This window comes from Bos javanicus, chromosome 13, assembly GCF_032452875.1.
Source record: "Bos javanicus breed banteng chromosome 13, ARS-OSU_banteng_1.0, whole genome shotgun sequence".
In the NCBI taxonomy this organism is placed as follows: Eukaryota; Metazoa; Chordata; class Mammalia; order Artiodactyla; family Bovidae; genus Bos; species Bos javanicus.
In genome coordinates, this window is record NC_083880.1 from 21,674,592 (window position 1) to 21,697,967 (window position 23,376).

Consider the following 23,376-nt stretch of genomic DNA (forward strand, 5'->3'; position numbering starts at 1 on the left):
CTGAGGTAACAAATGTTATACTACACCAATTAATACTATAATAAGTGGATAAAGTATATGGTAAAATGTCACTCACGTATTCATTCATTCATTTGCTCATTTAACAAACATTTATTAACATGTATTAGGGAATATAATAAATGAGTTGCAGCAAACATTGTTTTGGACAAAGCAAACACATTTATTTGATGCTATTTGAAGTAAGTCCTTCCTACTAAAAAGAAGTAAATAAGGAAAATTTTTTAGTTCTGATTTTTAGGTAGAGACAACTGGCATAATATATTGATATTAAATTTCTAAAACTTATAAACTATTTGTATATTTTGAAAATATAGGATGGTGTAGTAGTGAAGTCACTCAGTCGTGTCCGACTCTTTGCAACATCATGGACTGTAGCCTATCAGGCTGCTCCATCCTTGGGATTTTCCAGCCAAGAGTACTGGAGTGAGTTGCCATTTCCTTCTCCAGAAAATATAGGATAGTGAGTAATTAAAATTCACTTGGCCTTCCCAGATGGCTCAGTGGTAAAGAATCCACCTGCCAAGTTGACGTGAGTATGATTCCTGGGTAGGGAAGATCCTCTAGAGAAGGAAATGGCAAACCGGTCCAGTACAGAAATCCCATGGACAGAGGAGCCTGGTGGCTACAGTCCAGGGGGTTGCAGAAGAGTCAGACACAACTCAGCAACTAAACAACAAAATTCACTTAAGGAAAAAGTTTTCCTGACTTTGAAATATGAAATAGAGCTGTTAAAGTTTATCATATATACTGACAACAGCCTATCCCTACTACTTCTTTAGGGGAACACACAAAATAGTCAAGGAAGAAGTAGACTATGTCACTAAATGCCCCCAAACCTAAGTAAGAAATTGATGTTCCTAAAAACATAAATGAATTTTCCTGTCTACATCTTAGTTAAGACTGTAACTATGATAGAAAAAGAATATAGGAAAAGAGAGTTTGTTTTGGAAACTTAAAAATAGAAATTTCTGTACTCTTTACAATACAAAAATATTATTTATTTGCCCATATGAGGATCATCTTTTAAAAAATAGAAGCATGTGGCCTGAACAGAGTTATTTCTCCTCTTGTCTTGCCTTAATGACCAAGGGAGAAATTAACCGTAGGGTAGCATAGACTTATTGGTGACCTCAGCTTTGGGAAAATGACATCACTTTGCTGAAAGAGATCTGGCCAGTGTGATAAAGTCATTTTACAAGTCAAAATAGCAAAAGAGGAAGACAACTAAACACATTCAGATGTGCACTTTGAGAAACAGATTTCAAACAATTTGAATAACACCAAAGTATGCTCCAATAAATGAAGTTAACTCTAAATATTAACTATAATAATTATTTCCTTCTGTTATGTTAAGAACTGTTATATTCTGTCCTCTCACTTAAAGGAAATTGACGTACAAAGGGTCAAAGATATACAAGCAGATTTTGAGTATACTTTAGACAGAGCTACAATGAGCAACTTATCTGAAGCTTATTTCCTGAATCACCTAAGGAATCTACCCTATGTAGTTTAGAAAGTTGAGTATTTTCCAAGCTTTGTCACTTACTAGATTATGTTGAGACATTTAGTCATGGACACAAGCTTCTGTTGATCAAGTGTTTATATCATTAACATCAAAATCATAAAACATATTGTCTCCTTCCCCATACACTCTCTCACATATCTTGTGCCTAAGTAGCTCCGTAGTTAAATTTTACCTTTATTAAAATGATTTTGAAAAATTGATATGTGCCACTTCAACTGGATTCTAAAGGCCAGTGGCTATTTATAAGAAATGATTTTCTCTTGCATACGTGGCACGAGAACTCAATACACAGTAGGTCCTCAATAATTATACAATGAATGAATAAATGAAAAAAATTAAGTATGTAAATTGATTTTTAATTCTGAGACTTGTGAAAGTACAAATACTCAAGAACTATTGTATTTTTACTTTATTGAAATATCTTCTGTGTAGTAATCAATGGGAATACTGAGTTCTTATAATAATAAAAGCTAGTAATTTCTGTGTTTTATTAAATGATAGAAGCACTTCTCAATATTGTAAGGATCTTCACAAAGTCCTTTCATACCAGAGCAACTTACTGAAATATTTCTAATTCTGATTGGTTAGGATCATTGAAGGAGTGCTTAAGGATGGGAAACTCAACATTTTAGGAAAGCAAAACTTCTCTAAAGGAGACAGTGGCAGTTTAGAACATTTCTTCTAAGATGAAATTTCTGCAGTATTAAAACACTAGGTTTTAAAAATCAGACGATGCTTCCAGATATGATAGCCAGACTAGATAACTACTGGAGTGTAAGGAAGTCACAGAATATTAATGCACAAGAACTAGAAAAGTTATTAAACTAAATCTTTTATTAGAAAAATAATTTGATGGCTCATAAATAGCAGATTAGAAGCATAATTCTTATCGAAATCATAAACCTAATCAAACATAGAATCAGAAAATTTGGAGTTAATAGTGACCTTAAATGCCCCTAGATCAGCCTACTTGCCTGTTTTTATTTTGGAGATTAAAAAATTGGCATCCACTACTGATCAGAAAGTATGATGATCACCCTAGCGATACTAAGTTCCAGCTGCTCAGTTCCGTTAAGCACATAGGATGGTGCAGTAACTCATGTAGTCTGTAACATGAGCTTAAATAACAACTTCAGCTCCACCAGGAGGAACTGTGCCATTAGATTTTGTGTCCATCATCAGAGAAACAACATATGATTGTCAGTCATAAGCCCAGAGATGCACCACTCTAACCCAGCTCTTTGGTAAATTCCATGCTTGAGTCCAAGTTTTGCTCTTGACAGGTTATTCTCCTACATCGTAGCTGACCAAAGAAAATGTTTTTTGATTCACTTATCTAGTTGCTTCCTGTGTTAGGTGCTACCTAGAGAGCAATATGTGATCATTATCTGCTAAGAGAAATATAAGATTATATCTCTAGAAGCCGCTCTCACTAACCTGTGGACTATAGGGTTTTAGATTTAATAACAGGTGAAACTTGAAGTATTGATTATTTCATAAAACAAAATAGAGATAATTTTAAAATTTAAGAAGGTAATTTTAACGTAGGTCATTTTAAAATTTAAGGATAACATTTACACTCAACTAATCTTACTAGTGGGCTTCTCTTGTGGCTAAGTGGTAAGGAATCCACCTACCAATGCAGGAGAGGCAGCAGACGGGGGTTCGATCCCTAGGCCGAAAAGATCACATGGAGGAGGAGATGACAACCCACTCCAGTATTCTTGCCTGGAGAATTCCCTGGACAGAGGAGCCTGGTGGGCTACATTCCATGGAGTCACAGAGTCAAACACTATTTACCAACTAAACAACAGCAATCTTACCAGTAGACCCACTTAAATTAACAAATGTTGGAGGAGCTGTGATAGGACTTATTCGCACATTTTAGTGTTATTTTATAAAGCCTGCTATAATAATACGGGGAGAATATCATCATCAGAATTTGCATTAAAAACATTTAATTACTCAAAAAGAGGTAGACCCCTTTTGTGCACAAGAATGTGCAGAAACTATGTATTTGGGAGCTGAATGCAGAAATCTCTAGAAAGTGAAAATTAGTCTTCCCATGTTGCAGAAGATACAGGTTCAAGCAGATTGTGTCCAAAGTCACACAAAAAGTTTGAGAGGCAGGACCCAAGTCTAGATCATCTGCCTGCCAGTTCGGTGTTCTCTCTGCACCATCAAAGTGCTGATTGAAATTAGTGAAGATAGAAATTAGCAAGGATAGGAATTAGGAGGAGACCAGATCTTGAAAGGTGTGGACACGTGTGAAGGAAAAGAAGCAGTTGTTAAGAGGCATTTCATGATCAGAAGACCCTTTTACTTCTACAGTTATGGAAAATTTCCTGGCTATTACTGTCCTCTCGCCTTTTCCAGTTTAGAAAAAAAAAAAATATATATATATATAGTAGCAGAGATACAGAGATGCCCATGAAAGGAAGAGACATAGATTTTCACTTAAAACAGGGCTATGTCTTAGGTGCTGCTTATGACTAAACATACCAAGGTAAAAGTCAAAAATAATGTTTTTACTGATAAAGTTTTACCTCAAAGAAACAAATATTTTTCTGTATTTAAAGTGTACAGTGTGATAATGTGATATATGTATACCTTGGGAAAGAATTTCTACCATCAAATTAACTAACATATTCATCCCCTCACATATGTACCTTTTGTTTTTCTGATGTGAACTCTTTAGGTTTTATTCTCAGTAAATTTTGATTATATTATACAGTGTTGGGCTTCCCCTGTGGCTCAACAGTAAAAAATCCACCTGTAATGCAGGAGACATGGGTTAGATCTATGGGTTAGGAAGATTCCCCTGGAGAAGGGAATGGCTATCTACTCCAGTATTCTTGCCCAGAATTGAATCTCATGGACAGAGGAGCCTGGCAGGCTACAGTCCATGGAGTCATAGCGTTGGACATGACTGGAGCGAGTGAGCAAGCACACATACCTCCAGTGCCAGACACTGTATTCCCTGTGTTACACATCAGATCCTCAGACCTTATTTATTATATCAATGAAAGTTGGTATCCTTTTGTTAGCATTTCTTTTTGCCCCAGACTCTAGTCCCTGCTTTAAGATTTCACACGAACGTGATACCATGCAGTTTTTCTCTTTCTCTTTTTGGCTTATTTCACTTAGCTTAGTGCCCCTCCAGATTCATCCTTGTTGTCTCATTGGTGGCTATTAAGCTGTGTTTCAATTAATATTTCATGTTAATAATTTTATAGTAAACATTGGCAGATTGACTTATCAGACTGTGATATATAGCACTGAAGAGTCATCCCAGTGTACTTCAAGGGGGCTTCAGAAATCTTAGCCTGGGGCACTTAAAGCTACCTTGCAACCTTCTAGAAGCAATACTACAAAGACGGAAATGCAGGCATTGTGAATAAAAGAAGAAAATTCCCATTAGTGTTAAAGAAATGTCTTCAGCACGGAAGAGTATAATTCTAAATATGGAAGAGACATCTTCAAGTCTGTTATAAGTGATGCTAGCTTCCCTGAATGTGTTCCTTTCTCTCTCAGCATTTGTCAAATGTATTTGAAGTTCATTCAAGTCACTTGGGTTGCATTTTGAAAGTGGCTCATGGAAATTTAAGCAGACAGTAAACCCATTAACATTAATGGACTTCCTAAGGCAAAATTCCCCCATACTGGGCTCAATATTAACCTCAGTATGAGGTTAGATTTAGAGAATACTCAATTCTTTATAAATATCCCAAATGCTATTTCAGTAACAGAATTCCAGTTAACTATATACAATTCAAGTAGCACAACTACTAGATGAGAAAGTTAGATCCATGCTTTTGTGAAGATTCCCACCAGAACTGATTGAGTTATTTTTCTCATCGCATTTCTTCTGTTCCAATGGGGTTTATAGGCACAGCGCTTGTTGTCCAATGGGACCATGTACATCTCCAGGATAATTACAACCTGGGAAGCTTCACATTCCAAGCAACCCTCCTCATGGATGGACGCATCATCTTTGGATATAAAGAAGTAAGTAATACATTGATGAGTTCTTTGCCCTTTGACCTCTATCATTTTCTCCAGGTGTCAAGTAAAGGGCATTTAACATTCATGAACCTCAAGTCATTTTCTCACCTCTTGATTTCTTTTGCTTTATTAAAAAAATACAGTTTTTAAAATCTGCTGGATAACACCGGTTATTTTGGGGTTTTATTTTTGCATTCTCATATCTTTGGCATTATGACCCTTGAATTTCATTAAAATTATTAAATAATTATATTCTTGTGATAGTATAAAGAAATGTCTCTGAGAAAAAAAAATATTCCCAATTGGAAGGATTTTCATCTAAATCTGGTTGTTTATGTTTATATTATTTGTTTTTGCCTCATCATCTTCTGTGACATCTTTTGACTCTAATTTCAAAGTGTTAATAGACATGAAGATTTGTGTGGCTCGATGACCCAATACTGAGAGCATTCCAGAACAGCTGAGTCGACAAGTCCTTTGGCTAGTGTTTATTGCTACCTGATAGGAAAGATTAGGGCTTCCCCAGTGACTCAGTGGTAAAGAATCCGCTGGCAAAGCAGGAGACACAGGAGACACAGGTTCGATCCCTGGGTCAGAAAGATCCCCTGGAGGAGGGCATGGCCACCCACTCCAGCGTTCTTGCCTGAGAATCCCATGGACAGAGCAGCCTAGTCGGCTACAGTGCATGGAGTCCCGACGAGTCGGATATAACTGAAGAGACTAAGCAGGCACGCAGCAAAGATTAATTAGAGATCTAAGTGACAGAATGAATAAGGAAATTTAAACTTTGTTTCATTTCCCCACGTTGACAGAGAATAGAAATTGACTAGATTGCAACCTTAAATTTACAGAATGTCTAAATTAGAATAATAGCGTGTTTGATTTAACACTCTGTTGACAATGTAATTAAGATCTATTAGACAACCTAAACTTGGGGAGAAGGTAGCAAAGAATTTAAGAATAAAGTTTCAGAAGTATCAGAAATTATGTTTTAGGCAGTCACTAATCATGAGAGAAATTCTGACAATGTGAATTGATAATGGGCATTATTGACCATGTCTAAATGAGTATTTATAATACTGTAATACTGACTCACCATCTTATTTCCAACTGAAGGGTTATTTTTCCCTTGGGAAATGAATCCCTGACTCTAAAAAAGATGCCAATGATGTTAAAAGGATTCACTTTGGTCACATCTTCTGAAATCTATCTTTTCTATAAAGTGAGGGATAGTTATGTTTCAGTTAAATAGGCCAACTTTTGGAAATCTCGTAACCATGTTAAATGTTTCCATTCCTTTGAAGAATTCTTCCATGTGGAATTAATCATTTACTTGGGGCACTTGTGGACATAGAATAGAAGAGAAGATCTACTCTGCTTGTTGCATCCTCACCCAAAGCTGTTTTGATATCATAGCCCACCTGTTCCTTACATCACGCTCCTTGGAATCTGAGAGAATATTGCTTAAAGGGACTTATGCATTCCTGGTTTTCATTGTAATCCAGTGTATTGCTGGAACTGCCAAGTAATGTTATGCAATGTTATTTTCGACATTGTAACTAACAGTGGTAAAATTTCTGGAAAGATGAAGAGTCAGAAAGTCTAGAATCTGAAATCGCACTAACTGTAGGCTTTGTCAAAACAGAGGTTTGTGTTCTTATTGTGGTCTCTCTCTCTCTCTAAACCTTATTATCAAAATTGTCATCTTTATTTATACTGTTCTCAATGGGTGTCTCATACTGCATAGTAACAGTTTATTTTTCCTATTCTCTCTTTGTAGTGAGATTGATATTTTTTAAATGTCCTTTTCTTTTCTTTATTTAACTGAAGAGAAATTTTCCATTGTGATTTTCCTGTATTGTCATGGGAATATTAAGCTAAGAGGCAATTTTAACACTTTCTTGATATTCCCAGACTATCAGTCCTTGTGAATTTAGAGTGCTAAAGGAAGTCATTTCTTTGTCATTTGCCTTGCTGCCCTTTCTCCTTCCTGGTTAAAAACCAGTTCCTTGTTTTCTGTTCTACTTTTTTCTTCCTGATAACTGTCTTGTATTTTATTTTTCTAAGGCAAGGTTCTGCTTGTAAAATCTGCCACAGTAAAGACCCTCCTGCCCATTTGAGGTTACAGCTAGGTGCTCCTGGCCTTTCTAGAAAAGCATTTATAATTTGAGAGTGTGACATAGTTGTTTGCCTAATGTGTTATCCTTGACAACGTGCTTTCACACACATGATAGTTTTCAATTCTTCAGCAATATCTTATATTCTTATCCTTCCACAAAGGCACAGGCACATAGAAGGTGTTTAGTAAATGTGAGTGGCTTGACTATGGAGTTAGGTTATACACAATTACCTTGATTTTACAGCTATGCAGACAGAGAGGTTAATTGATATGCCTGAGGTTACAGAGCTTCATATGGACAATCCACAGCAATATTCTTTAATATGGTGACCCGAGGACACCTCAACGTTTTTTTTCTTTCCCAAGAAGATTATGTACAACAAGTCACAAATCTATTTCTCATTTGTTTCATTTCAATAAATATGTTTTAATGATTGCTTTTTAATAATCTTTCCATCGGACTCCAATATATTATACAATTATCGTCCCATAAAGTCAGGAGTTAAGCTATAGAGCTAATGAAATTGTAAGAACATAAAGGAGTATAATTTTATAGTCCTGTTCTGATTAAATATACAGAACTAAAATTACTTTTTAATTTTTAAAATACTTTTATTTATTTATTTTGTTTATTGCTGTGCCAGGACTTTGTTGCTGTGAGGGCTTTCCTCTAGCTGCGGAGAGCAGGGGCTACTCTCTACTTGCGGTACGCAGGTTTCTGATTGTGGGGGCTTCTCTTGTGGCCAAGGACCTGCTCTAGGGCATGCAGGCTTCAGTGGTATCATGTGGACCTAGCAGTTGTGGCTCCCAGGCTCTAGAGCACAGACTCAGTAGTTGTGGTACCCAAGTTGCTCTGCCCGCACGTGGGATCTTCCAGGATCAGGGGTGGAACCAGTGTCTCCTGCACTGGCAGGCATTCTTCACCACTGAGCCACCAGGAAAGACCCTATTTTGTTAATTAAAAAAAAAAATGAAAAGAAGGTGTACATAAGTGAAAATAATGATAAAAACATAGATCCTTTCTCAGATAAATGGATTTTGGAAAAATCAAATTACCATTTTCTGTTCTGTTAATAGGAATAACTAGCTGTCATAATAGAACACAGATTCAGTATTTTTTTTAAGTTACCATTGAATAGTGATGTTTGTTTGCTTTACAATTATTCTTGTTAGTCGCTAAGAAGTGAAATGAAGTGGCTCAGTCGTGTCCGACTCTTTGTGACCCCATGGACTGTAGCCTACCAGGCTCCATCCATGGGATTTTCCAGGCAAGAATACTGGAGTGGGTTGCCATTTCCTTCTCCAGGGGATTTTCCCAACCCAGAGATTGAACCCGGGTCTCCCGCATTGTAGGCAGATGCTTTACCATCTGAGCCACCAGGGAAGCCCTGTTAGTCGCTAAGTTGTGTCCAACTCTTTTGTAACCCCATGGTCTGTAGCCCATCAGGCTTCTGTGTCATGGGATTTCCCAGGTAAGGATACTAGAGTGGGTTGTCATTTCCTTCTCCAGGGGATCTTCCCAACCCGGCTATCAAAGCCAGGTCTTCTGCATTGGCAGACGGATTCTTTACCACTGAGCCACCAGGAGAGCTCTTGATTATACTACAGACCCTGAAATTCTTGGTCTATTGATAATGTAACAAGGAAACTGCCTGTTTACACACACACACAAAATATTATTCCAAAAACATTACAGATTTGAAACCAGAATTCTTACAGTTCTTGATGCTGCCTGTCCTAGTATACTATCATATTTTAGGAGTTGCATTTCTCTAACTTGTTTCATCTTTCTTCTCCTATTATATTTTGAATTTATTGTTACTTCAGATACAGACTCAGAAAGGAAGTGATCCATTTTGTGACTATTGTAAATTTGATTATTTTTTTTTTCACTAGTTCATGGGAGGTTTCAGACAATACGATTAAAAAGAAAAGTCATGCAGTCTTTTTATGGCCATAGAGGAATACATGTCCTACCTTAGAGTCAGTCTACTTTATCCATTTTCATGGTTGAATACCAATACTTATTATCTCATCCTGCAGCAAATTTTAGAGGAAGTATATATAGAGGAACTTTACTGTTTATTAGGTTAAATTATGTTTTAATCTCTTCTACCATATAAGTATTTCATCCTAATGTTCCTTAGTGTAACATTTACTGTTTTTGTGGAAGGATGCATAATTAATAAATCATTGCCAATTGGTTGTGGGTTTAACTGGCAACCTAAATGCATTTTTAAAATTTCTTTGAGAACTATTTCTCTTACTTAAACTGTAATGATCCTTCATTCATGATAATCATCCTGAAAGAATTAAAAGGTGAACACTTGGTGAGCTTGTAAAATTTATAGGGAAAAAAAAATTCAAAGGAAAAGGAGAAAGCCAAAAAGAACTGAACAGTGAAACAATTGCCATTTAGGTATGAAGTGATTTGCTGTTATGGCTATTGCTGTGTATGCAAGAATGCTTAACATGTGTTAATATAATGTATATGCATCCCAGAAACTATATATATATATATATATGTGTGTGTGTGTGTGTGTGTGTGTGTATATAGATATATTTATATGTTTAAATAAAATTTATTTGATAAATGTATCATACAGGGTTCAGAAAACCCAGATGCCATAAAACGCTAATTATAAACTATCAAGAAATAATTCCAAGAAAAATGTAGATACAGATGTTTTTATATCATATCACTTCCCTCTATTTTAAATACATAAAGTGCAAACCATAAAACACTAATTATAAACTATCAAGAAATAATTCCAAGAAAAATGTAGATACAGATGTTTTTATATCATATCACTTCCCTCTATTTTAAATACATAAAGTGCAAAATTGTATCTGCATGGCTTTATTTAGGCTCTAATTCATTTGCATTTATACAATTTTGTTATCTCACATACTAAAGCTCCCCAATATCTTCATTTTCTAAAACTTCCCATAGTACAAGATAATGACAGATTGAACCATTCTTCCTTTATAATATTGGGAGTGAAAATAACTAAATAAAGTAGCAAGGAAGTAGGAATCAATGACCTACAAGAAATAATTATATTTAGAACAGAAAGTTTATTCTAATGCCACCCTGCAACTAGTAGGTTATGTTGTCCTTGGACAAGGTATTTGATCGTCCTGGGTGCATTTTCTCCTTCTAAGCCCCACTTCCCTTTAATCTTTGAGATGACATGGAGAGGTTTGTTTCACACAGGGCTCCTGTCCATATCAGGCCATATCCCATTTCTCTGCTCTGAGGATTCCAGAACCTAAGAGCTAATTTGTCCTTGAGGCAAAAGGCCTTGTACTTTCCCAGGCCTCCTCAAATCCAGGGTATGCTTCCTAATTCCACTTCCTTTCCCTCGCTGTTTTATTCCCAACTGTTTAGGCAAATTCCTTTATCCAGCTATCATATCAGAAGATCTCCCCATTATGGTTTTCATTATCCTGAGCCAAGTTGTACAGGCTTCTTCAGGGGGTACCTGCCTCACTCTCTTCTTTTAAAAGATGCTCCAGCTCTACTTTGTCAGTTCAGTAATGGGCAGTCTTTAAGTCAGAGGGTTCAGTGATGTGTATTTAAAACATGGATATGTTCACTTCAGTTCATTCGCTCTGTCATGTCTGACTCGTTGAGACCCCATGGACTGCAGCACACCAGGCTTCCCTGTCTATCACCAACTCCCAGAGCTTGCTCAAACTCATGTCCATTGAGTCAGTGATGCCATCCAACAATCTCATCCAATGGATATATTTCCCACATCTAGATATTTGAAGATTTCACATAAAAATATAGATTTGTCTCCTTTCTTGAGAAATCAGAAGCCCTGGAACACTCATCCTACATTTCCACTCAGTGGCAATTGGCTAGAAAATTTACTCTTGGTGTGCTCTCTCCAAGGTCTCCTTCATCAATTTCTTCTTTCCTATCCGAGACCATTTCTAACTTATGTAGAAATGAAGTTGGAAGCCCCTCTTTTAATATAGAGCTGTTCTTGTCAATTTCATCCTGTTGTCTGCTTCCAGATTTTCTATGGGGTACAATCATGAAAATGAGAGTAGGAAGCATTTTAAGAATATAGCTTTAGGGACTGCCTTGTGGTCCAGTGGTTACGAATCTGCCTTCCAATGCAGGTGATGTGTTGAGGAACTAAGATCCCACATGCTGCAGGGCAACCTAGCCCAAGTGCCACAACTAAGGCTTGATGCAGCCAAATAAATAATTTTTAATAATAATATTAAAAATAATATATCTTTAACTTATGGCTCATCTTTGCTTTCAGGCCATTAAGTGCATTGCTGAATAGCTGGCATATGAAAAACATTCAGAAACTGAAAGCTAGAAGCAGATTAAAATAATTGTGAGAACTGGCAGCGATATTCAGGAAAGCAAATGGATGTTTGTATTGTCAAATTTAACTGAAAGCCCTGCTGTTCAAATGTAGTTTTCAGACAACTAAGCCCTAATACTCAGGACTTTATGTGTTGCTTTGATAGTAATAAAAGAGAGCATGACTTTTAAAAATTGGATGTCCTACTGCATAAGGAGAAGCCCAGTTAGATTTTTAAGGGAGATGAGGTAGGAAGTTAAGGGTTAAGTGAAGGTAAGAGTGGTTAAAATTGCAAGCTTTGGGTTTTTTTTAAGGTACATGTATAAGCTATTAGACACCACGTTGCTGTTGTTAGCGAGTGAACAAAAATGAGTTTAAAGTAATTCTTCTCCAGTTGCATTCTGCTAGGCATATGATTCATACTTGGGAGCACATGCTCTGCAATCAGACCCTTGCTGAGATGCTGTGCTGCCTATTAGATACATAGCTGGGCCATAATGGAAACAAATGAATGTTTTGGCAAGGTTTGCAGGGCAGAACACAGAGAAAAATAAAATTCTGTTCCCTCTGACTCGAGCAGCATGCTGTTACCCACCTAACTGTTATAGAGACAGACATAAAAGTTCACGTTTTCAGTACTGTGTCTGACCCTTGTGTCCTGGAGAATAATACCACAGACGGAAAAGAGAACAATTTCTGTCTCTGAATCGTCCGCCAAAGCCCTGCATGCTCTGCCCTAAGCTGACGCCTGATACCATTTCCTGCCTTAATTTCACCTAGTTATTCCAACTCTTTTCTGCCTCCATACTTCATGTGCTTCACTGTATCATTTCTAGAAAAAAATTATACTTACTTAAGTAACAAACTTATCTATGTCTTATGAAATGGAAGGAAAATTAAAATACCTTAAAAGAAAAGAATTGACAAATGCTTGTGTAAGCCGAAATGGAAGCATATTTTAACTGGTGTTAACACTCCTTTTCTGTATCCGTCCTGTGGAATGAAAAACCTGTTCTTAGAAATTTATGATTCATTACAAATCATACAGAGGTCAAGTGAAAATTAAGCTTAGCTTTAATCATAAAAAGGTGAGTATTACAGGCTCTTGAAAATAATGAAGCCACATTTTTTAAAAGCTGGTGTTGTTCAGAGATTGTATGCAGATTGGCTTCCTGACTGACATCCTCAGGAACTAACTTAGGAGACATTTTAAGGATGAATATAAATTTGGAGAAAGGATAAAGAATAGCTTCCATAAGTAGAGTTTCAGAGTTTTTGTTCTTGGACATTACCCTTGGCTATGGCTTCTCTGAGTTGCGTACTTTGTATCCAATACAGAGTCTGCTATAGAGTAGGGGACTGTGACACTATGACAGGTCCTTGTGCTAATTTTGTGCACTCTCAGTTCTAATTCTAGACAGTTTATTTGTATACATATGCACACACACAATTGCTTTGTTGATGTTAGTAAAAAAAAAAAAAAATTGTTCATTTTAAATGTAGTTTTAGCCATGCTCCTGATTTAGCTTAACAAATGGCCTCTCATTATAAGCTGTGAAGCCTGGCCTGACTCGCTCACAGGGAGCTCACATGGCCCAATTACTTACTGCAGTAAGTGAGTAGATGAACCATCTTTATGCTGAACAACCCCACGCCTTTGAGGTTTTGAAGTGAAAAGATAACAGCCCAAGAAGGCAAAGTGGAAAAGATAGGACAGTATCAGGTGAAGAGAGGAAGATGAGTTCCTGAAAGAAATCTAAGAGAAAGCCTACACTTGGCCTCATTAATCTTTTCCCAAATTAAGCATTTCATCCAATTGATAAAAGTGGTTTTATTCTAAACATGATATGTAATCGTTTCCTAAAAGACTTGGCTGGCTTCTAGGAAAATGTGGAGAGTCAAAAGCTTCTTGTACATTTTCATGTTAATATTTAATCAGGATAAAATAGCAGAGTTTTAGAAATTCTATGCTTTTATTCATGCACTCTATAAAATGTGAAAGAATAGCGCTCGAGGCCAGTGGTATTGCAGTCCTCTTCCTTTTGCATCGCTTCCTGCCCCTAGTCTCCTCCTTCTCTGGACCTTTCTATGCTGCTCTTCACAGCTGTCCTCTCTGCACAAGCAGAGGACACTGTGCTCATAGACAGCAATGGGAAGAACCCTGAAGCTGTGCAGCACACTGGCCCCAGTGAAAAGCATGATGCCATTTTTCTTGCTACTAAGACCAGAAGTCTTGATGATGCTGTTGACTCTCTTGTTCTCCCTCTCCTTAAATCCATGACATGCTCACCAAGAATCATCTTCCTGCCACTCCAGCTCCTATACTTACCACTTACCTAGTATACTTCAAGCCACGTATATTGATACTAAGTATGACTTGTTCTTGCTTAGTTGCCATGTCATGTCTGACTCTTTTGTGACCCCATGAACTGTAGCCCACCAGGTTCTTCTGCTCATGGTATTTCCAGGCAAGAATACTGGAGTGAGTTGCCATTTCCTTCTCCAGTGAGATTGCTGGGTTATATGGCAGTTCTATTTCCAGTTTTTTAAGGAATCTCCACACTGTTCTCCATAGTGGCTGTACTAGTTTGCATTCCCACCAACAGTGTAAGAGGGTTCCCTTTTCTCCACACCCTCTCCAGCATTTATTGCTTGTAGACTTTTGGATCACAGCCATTCTGACTGGCGTGAAATGGTACCTCATTGTGGTTTTGATTTGAATTTGATAATGAGTGATGTTGAGCATCTTTTCATGTGTTTGTTAGCCATCAGAATGTCTTCTTTGGAGAAATGTCTGTTTAGTTCTTTGACCTATTTTTTTTATTGGGTCATTTATTTTTCTGGAATTGAGCTGCAGGAGTTGCTTGTATATTTTTGAGATTAATTTTTTGTCAGTTGCTTCATTTGCTATTATTTTCTCCCATTCTGAAAGCTGTCTTTTCACCTTGCTTATAGTTTCCGTTGTTGTGCAGAAGCTTTTAATTTTAATTAGGTCCCATTTGTTTATTTTTGCTTTTATTTCCAATATTCTGGGAGGTGGGTCATAGAGGATCATGTTGGAGAGTGTTTTTGCCTATGTTCTCCTCTAGGAGTTTTATAGTTTCTTGTCTTACATTTAGATCTTTAATCCATTTTGAGTTTATTTTTGTGTATGGTGTAAGAAAGTGTTCTAGTTTCATTCTTTTACAAGTGGTTGACCAGTTTTCCCAGTACCACTTGTTAAAGAGATTGTCTTTTCTCCATTGTATATTCTTGCCTCCTTTGTCAAAGATAAGGTGTCCATAGGTGCGTGGATTTATCTCTGGGCTTTCTATTTTGTTCCATTGATCTATATTTCTGTCTTTGTGCCAGTACCATACTGTCTTGATGACTGTGGCTTTGTAGTAGAGCCTGAAGTCAGGCAGGTTGATTCCTCCAGTTCCATTCTTCTTTCTCAAGATTGCTTTGGCTATTCAAGGTTTTTTGTATTTCCATACAAATTGTGAAATTATTTGTTCTAGTTCTCTGAAAAATACCATTGGTAGCTTTATAGGGATTGCATTGTATCTATAGATTGCTTTGGGTAGTATACTCATTTTCACTATATTGATTCTTCTGATCCATGAACATGGTATATTTCTCCCATCTATTAGTGTCCTTTTTGATTTCTTTCACCAGTGTTTTATAGTTTTCTATATATAGGTCTTTTGTTTCTTTAGGTGGATATATTCCTAAGTATTTTATTCTTTTCATTGTAATGGTGAATAGAATTGTTCATTCCCCTTTTTTTCTCTATAAAACTGGTAGTAAAAATAGTAATCATACCTCTAATGATTCTTTTCTTAATCTAGAAAAAATGACTAGTAGTAAGAATTTGTCTTACTACTGTTGTATCATGTTTAGTATATTCTCAGTGTGTCCTAATTTTTAAAAATGAATGCATTATAGATGTCTATAATATTCAGATTTTGGTTCTATTGAGATTTAAATTTAGGAGATATGACCTTAAACTGACCCATAATAATGTGTTTTCCATATGAGTTTTACCGAGGATAGTGAAGTTTGACATCCATTAACAAACAATTGCCAAATCTCACTGTATATTAATCAACTATATTAATATTAGTTTTAATTTATCTATTAATATTAATTTTAATCAATGTAATAATCAAATGTATGTTAATAATATGTAGTTAAGGGCACACTATTATCTTTCTCTACATTTTATATCTACAAGGCCACTTGAAAACAAGGATTTTTTTCAACTGTGAAAATGAATATATAATACAGTCTTTAGGGAAAACAAATGAAACCAAAAAAAATCTGTGTTTCTGAAATGATAGCCAGCACTACATGCATTCATGGTGTGCCAGTATGTGTGATAAATTTTCAGCATTCAACATCCATTTGATTCTCGGAGAATCTGTTACTTTCATCATCAAATAGCCCCATCTGTAGGACTAGGAACCCTCTTGTCACTTTAACCCATCAAATAGCTCTAAACAGATGTTATTTTCATATATTTATGTCTTTTTTCTTTACTATTTCCTGTTCTCTCTGTCCATTCATCTCCATCATCTAATTTTATCCATTAAACAGAAGGATGACATTCCCCACCCCTACCCCTGAATGAAATTCAAATCTAACTCATAACAATATGCTTTTTCTTTTCCAGATTCCTGTCTTGGTCACACAGATAAGTTCGACCAATCACCCAGTGAAAGTGGGCCTGTCAGATGCATTTGTCGTTGTCCACAGGATCCAACAAATTCCCAGTATGTAGAAGAAGGGTAATCTCAGAGTCTGAGTGCTGTAGGGGTAAATTGAAAGGAGGTTGATTTAGGCTAATTGCTGCTTCTTAATTATATTGTTTGGCTTATAAGTCTAATTGGCATTTGCTATCTCTCTGGTAGTGTTGAACTAATAATTTAGGAGGAGTGAAATTAAATAGCCAAGCCAAGACAGCTTGGATTCTTTGGAATAGTTTGGTTGTGCAGATATATTTCTTTTATTAATAGGAAGAAGAACTTAAAAGAGTGACAAGTTATTTGACTGATAGTTGTGTGACTGTTTAGTTTACATAAATTTCTCAGCAAAAGAACAGCTTTGTGCCATTCTATATTTAAAACATTCTTATAAAATTATTTGAGAGTCTAAAGGAAGATTTATTTTAAAAAGTATAGAAATTGAGGTTAAAAAATATTGACAGAGCCATACCTATCACATAATATATTTTATTTTTTGGTTTAAATCACTTTTGCCTTTCTAGTGCAGTTTATATTTTTAGAATAAAAACATATATGTTACTTGGGCAGCTGGTCATCATATTAAAAATCAAAAATGTAACTGCTATTTGTAGTAGTTCTGATCATGTAAATAGCCATTTCTTGAAAGCTTCTGTTTTCAGAAACCTCCCTCTATTTCAAGAATAGCCCTAAAGGTTGCTTGGGTATGGTAGTACCAAAGGTGATTATTATTTGTGTCCTGGATGTATTCATGTAAAGCAAGAGGTTACAATATAATACATCTCAAGATTAGATCATTCCTTTCCCTTTTGTTCAAAGGTCTTGTTCCTCTTTTATTTCCTTATAGCAGTAGACTTGATTTATCACATGCGTATGCTGTTTGTTCTAGACTTGTGCTACATCTGTTTAATTATGTCATCTCTCAAATATAGAAAGTAAATGCAGTGCAAATTAGACTTTTCAGAGCAGTGGATTGGCTGGAAACATTATAGGGGTTATCTTATAATTACAGTTTAGAATGACATTCATTTGTGGCAGTTCTGTTTGGTGAAGACAGTGAATCTTCCATGGCTGTTTCTCCTTGTTCACTGAGAATTTGTGGGAGGTAATATTCCAGCCAACTGTTAAATCAAGGCAGGTTTTCCAGAAGCAAACCTGTACTGTGAACAGAGCAGAGACATATCCTTATGTGCAGGCAACATAAAGGCATCCTGACAGAACTCTTAGACAAGAGGCTGAGCCCTGGAAGAGGCCAAGTTGATTCCTGTGTGAGGAAGAATGTTCTCACATTTTTCCTTTCAGAGGTTTTCAGTCAAGCATGACCTGAGCCAATTATCACTCAAGTAAAAGGATCGCTAGTTTTATTTGTGGCTTCTTTCATCCCAGAAAGAATTTTATTTGCAGCTTCCTCAAAAGCCATCCTGGTACACATTGATATTCTGATATATTATTGTTTGAAGAAGAAGATCCACCAAAGTAAAGGAATTTTTTTTTTTTTTTGCAAATGTATTTTAATATTCAATTATTGTATCAGAGGGGACTTCCCTGGCAGTCCAGTGGTTACAACTCCCCACTTCCACTGCAGGGAGCACAAGTTCAGTCCCTGGTTAGGGAACCAAGATCCCGCATACTGCTGCTGCTAAGTCGCTTCAGTCGTGTCCAACTCTGTGTGACCCCAGAGACGGCAGCCCACTGGGCTCCTCTGTCCCTGGGATTCTCCAGGCAAGAACACTGGAGTGGATTGCCATTTCCTTCTCCAATGCATGAAAGTGAAAAATGAAAGTGAAGTCGCTCAAGTCCGACTCTTAGCGACCCCATGGACTGCAGCCTACCAGGTTCCTCCATCCATGGGATTTTCCAGGCAAGAGTACTGGAGTGGGGTGCCATTGTCTTCTCTGAAGATCCCACATAAGGTGAGGCAAAAAATAAATAAATAAATAAGAAGAAGGAATAGAAAATTTATTGAATTGAATAAAAGTGAAAATATGACATATCAACTTAAAAAATATATGGGAAAAGGACCAAATTGAAAACAAAACTGTCAGAACTGACAGATGACAAAATTGTCCTCAGACAGCATCATCCCTAAATGCAATTTTTGCATCCCTTGTGACATTGTAATAGGGTGACCCTTATGTTTGGAGGGGAAAATATCCTTCTTAAGTATAAATTTCATTGAATAAATTGGCAACGTTAATATAAATTTTGAGAACAGATTACATCTGAAGTTTGGGACTCAGCATTCATCTAAAGGAAGTACTCAAGTTTTGAGTTCAGGGAGAAGCTTCTCTCAGGCAGGCTTTGTGCCAGAGTGATGTTCACATTTCCTGTTAACCTCAGTGTCATCTTGAGAAAATTTGCCAAGAAGGAACAGAAGTCCTGAGTTTCCAGTCCACTCATCCCTGCCGTTAGATGGGACCATATTTTAGCAACAACATTGGAATTGATGTGTTCTACTTAAAAGTCTTTGGAGAAACAGAGAAATTTTAATCTCCTTGAAAATCTGTTCCCACGTTTATAAAGTGTAACAGTATGTGTTAGGAAGTTCAATGTAAAAGACATGGTTGCATGGTTGCATTGTATTCTCAGTCAGGGGGAAAAAAAACAGCTTACTTATTTATGCCAGAGATTAGGCTAACCCAAGAATACCGTAATACAAGTTACACAAGTAATATTTTTTTGAGGAATTAGATGATTCCTAGAGATCAATATGCTACTTACTTGCACAATCAGAATTTAGATAAATATTTAAGTTCTTTTCAAGATTCTGTTCCCTTACTTAGCAACCTTGCTTATTAGGAGTCATCCTTATAGGGAATTTAAATCTTCTATCTCTGTTACCCGTTTTTCTTCTCCTGAGTGAATTTAGGGAAAACTGATCATTATCTTCAGTAATGGGTGGTTTTATTTCTTCTGTATTCCAAGGTGCATTATTATACAGGACCTCATTCTCATAAGATCGATTTTCCATTCTTTTAATCATTTTGGTTGGAGAAGGAAATGGCAACCCACTCCAGTACTCCTGCCTGGAAAATGCCATGGATGGAGGAGCCTGGTCGGCTACAGTCCATGGGGTCGCAGAGTCAGACAGGACTGAGTGACTTTACTTTCTCTCTTTCTATAGTTCCTTTTGGAGAAAGAAATGGCAGCCCACTCCAGTGTTCTTGCCTGGAGAATCCCATGGACAGAGGGGCCTGGTGGGCTACAGTCTATGAGGTTGCAAAGAGTTGGACACGACTGAGCAACTAACTAACACACAATCATTTTGGTTACCTGGGTTATAGACTGTAGATCCTTGGCTTAATCTAGCCATGACAACACGGGAAAGTATGACAACCATGAGAATAATTCTTCCCAGTGGACCCACAATTAGTATACCATTCTTATCAGATTTGGTAAAGGTTTGGTAAAGCACTCAAAAAGGTATAAGGCAAATGGAATTTGTTTATTATGAAGATTCACCTCCCTTTCATCATAACGTCGACAACAAAACAATTTTTTTTTCAGTTTTTAAAGGCATCCAAATAATAAATGTTTTCCTTATTACTTTCACCAGGGCTTATTAAAATAGACTTTACCTTTCAAAAAAGATTAGGTGGTCTGATAGTTTAAAATATCAAAGGGAATTCAGGCATTGTTAGTAAGTTAGTAAACAGTTCTGAGGTTACAAGGGAAATTCCTTTCCTCCTTCAAAAAAAAAAAAGAAAAATGTCTATGATGAAATTAATCCTTATATTTGAAAAAAGTAAAAGATAAAAGCTAGTTAATAGTCCAGAAAGTTTAAGGGATATTGTCATGTGAATACTGGCTATGAGACCTTGAACATTTTATTTAATTTCTATAACTTTCTTTATGTGCAAAATGACCATCTTGGTATCTAAAGATACAATGTGTGTATAGCATGTGGTACCTGGCACAAAGGAACACTGTATTTGTATTTGCATGTATGTTTATTCATCAGAATCAACATTGCTACTTTAAAAAGACAGTAGTTCTGACTGAGGTGTCCATACCCAGACCCAGTGCCCTGAAGAGTGAGGCCACAGGGAATTTCCACTCAAGGACACTTTGACACTCTCTCTGAAACTCATTCTTTCTGATTATGACATCATTTGTTTGTTAACCTTTTGTATTGTCTGTTGGTTGTATATGTCTGCATTACCTTCTGTTTTTCATAAAATATTTTATAGAACTTAGAACAAAAGCCACAGAGATAAGTCAGTTCAGTCCCCAAAGGAACAGATGTGAAAAATAGGTCTACATGTAGGGAACTTGTTTATAAATTATAGAAATATGAGGTAAAAACATACTTGGGATTATGAGCACAGTCCATATTAATTCAAGGGAATTTTTAAAATAATAGAAAACCCAAAGAAGGAAATTAAAGTGCCCATAAATCTACTACAGAGAGATAACAATCAATATTTCCTTGTATCGTCATCCAGTATTTTGTTTATAGTGTATACAAACACACACAGGAAGAAAATTGGTATTATCCTGTAAATATGTTTAGCGCCTGTTTTTCTTATATACAACATTTTTTTTTTCTGCACTGCTAAATACCTGTCTAAATGTGGTCATCAATAGCTGCAACAAATTCCTTTGTTTCATAATTTATATAATTTGTTTCTGTACTGGTTTGTCATGTAGGTTGCTTTTCATGTTAATTATCAGTAAAACAACAGTACTGAACATCCTCTTTTTAAATGTTTACACATATCTAATTCATAAAAAGTGAATATGCAACCCTTAAATGTTAATGGATTTTTATGTACATTGACAAATTGTTTTCTATAAAGGCTGTAACAATTTACTCCCCTGGCAGCATCATATTACATACCCTTTTTCCCCAAATGCTCTCAGACAATATTATCATTTTTTAAACTTCACAGATTTGATATGCGGAACATGGTATTTCATTGTTGCTCTAATATTGTGATTACTGGAAAGTTCTAACATTGTCATCTATTCATAGATCATGTATAATTGCCATACGTTCTTGCTAAGTAGCTCTACTGAATAATTGTTTCTCAGTCTCAGCTTATGTCCCTCCAGATCCTTTTACACAGTACGTAGAGGTCTTGGATAAATGGACAGTGCTCACTGATACCGTTCATACTTGTTTGTTTCTCTCCTCCCATTTAACATTTTGAATTTCAGTCAGTCTCCAGAGTGCTGACTTTCCCCATCATCCCTCACCTTTTCCTTCACCTTCTGAGCTTAATGAGCATAACATTTCCAGCAAGAAATGCTGAAAGTCCACTCGTGTCTCCATGGTTGGCTTATTTGGAAATTCAAAGCTATGTCATTTCAGTAACGTCAAAGTTACAACTGCATGTAGAATTCCTGTACTAGAAACTAATCTGGAAAGCAGCTGACCTAACTTGAAATTGTTCTACTACAAGTTAAAATAATGACAATTTCTCAATCCCTTAGAATACTCCACTTTTTTCTTCCCACCAACATACATTAACTGGCTCTTTCGTAACACCAGTCCCTTTCTCATCGGCATCTACTATTTTAAATATACTGACACTGTTTGTGCCTTCACTTTGTTGGTTATTATTATTCACAGCTCAATGAGAAACAGCATTTTCAAAAATAATTTGGGAAGCAAATGTATTTTAAAAATACTTAGAGATTTAGGGAACTCTTTAGCACTGTATATAGTTTACCATACATGGTTTCCTTATGAAATTACAGAATAGGCAGCAATTTTTCAAAGAGCTTGATCAAAATTATGTGCACAGACTAAAAAAAAATGTAACTTAAACAGAAACAGAGATGCACTTTTATTATACAAAATACCTTAAGCTTTAATTCTAAAAAAAAAATAATAATAACAGCATAGACCAATACTATTCAATAGAACTTTCTGTGCTGTTGAAATGTTTTAAACCTGAATTGTCCAGTATGGACTTACTAGCCATACGTGACTACCATGCACTTGAAATGTGACTGGGGAATTGAATTTTTAATTGGATTAAATTAATTTCAATTGTAAGAGTTATGTATGACTCATGGTTACCATATTGAATAGAATGACAATGAACCATATGTATGTGTTGAAATAAAATATTAAATTTCAAGTATAATATTTATATTAACCTACTTTTTACTTCTTCTTTGCCTTTTGAAAGGCTTTAGGATTTTAGAAATGATTCAGTATTACATTTTCAAATTTAAGCATTCTGCTTTAACTGATTTTGCCCATAAAAAAATGTGTATAATTTTGGATTTGGTAGTAGGACACATCTATTATAATTACTTAGTAACTAAAATGAAAGAACATGTTGACAATATTTTTCCTTAATTTTTATACACTGCAATTAAAGCTTTTTCAGAAGACCTGAACCTCATCTATTATTTTCAAAGTTATCAGGACTTTTCTCATTCATTTAATGACGGATCGATCTACAAACCCTTCAGTAAATTGTGTCATCTTACCTTGTCTCTCCTCAAAATGAAAAACACTTCAAAATTATTCATTTTTACAGAAGATAAAATTGCTTCTCTTTACTGCACAGCTTCATTAGGCACTCCGTTGTCAAGTACATACTAGCTCACTCCAGGCTCAACAAAAGGAAGCAGAAATAGAAATCCTGACATTTTCCCCATCAAGTCACTGCTCATAAAACTCTTCAAAGATAG

The 23,376-nt window shown here is 36.0% G+C and overlaps 1 protein-coding gene across 2 annotated transcripts in view; it reads left to right on the forward strand.

Annotated features, from left to right (window-relative positions):
* PLXDC2 (plexin domain containing 2) overlaps positions 1-23,376 on the forward strand; it is a 426,407-nt gene that overhangs the window by 295,750 nt on the left and 107,281 nt on the right. For both annotated transcript variants that reach the window (XM_061435962.1, XM_061435963.1), the window contains 2 exons: positions 5,436-5,554; positions 16,656-16,755. In XM_061435962.1, the coding sequence (XP_061291946.1) occupies positions 5,436-5,554; positions 16,656-16,755 (219 nt within the window). The remainder of the gene's footprint in view (positions 1-5,435; positions 5,555-16,655; positions 16,756-23,376) is intronic.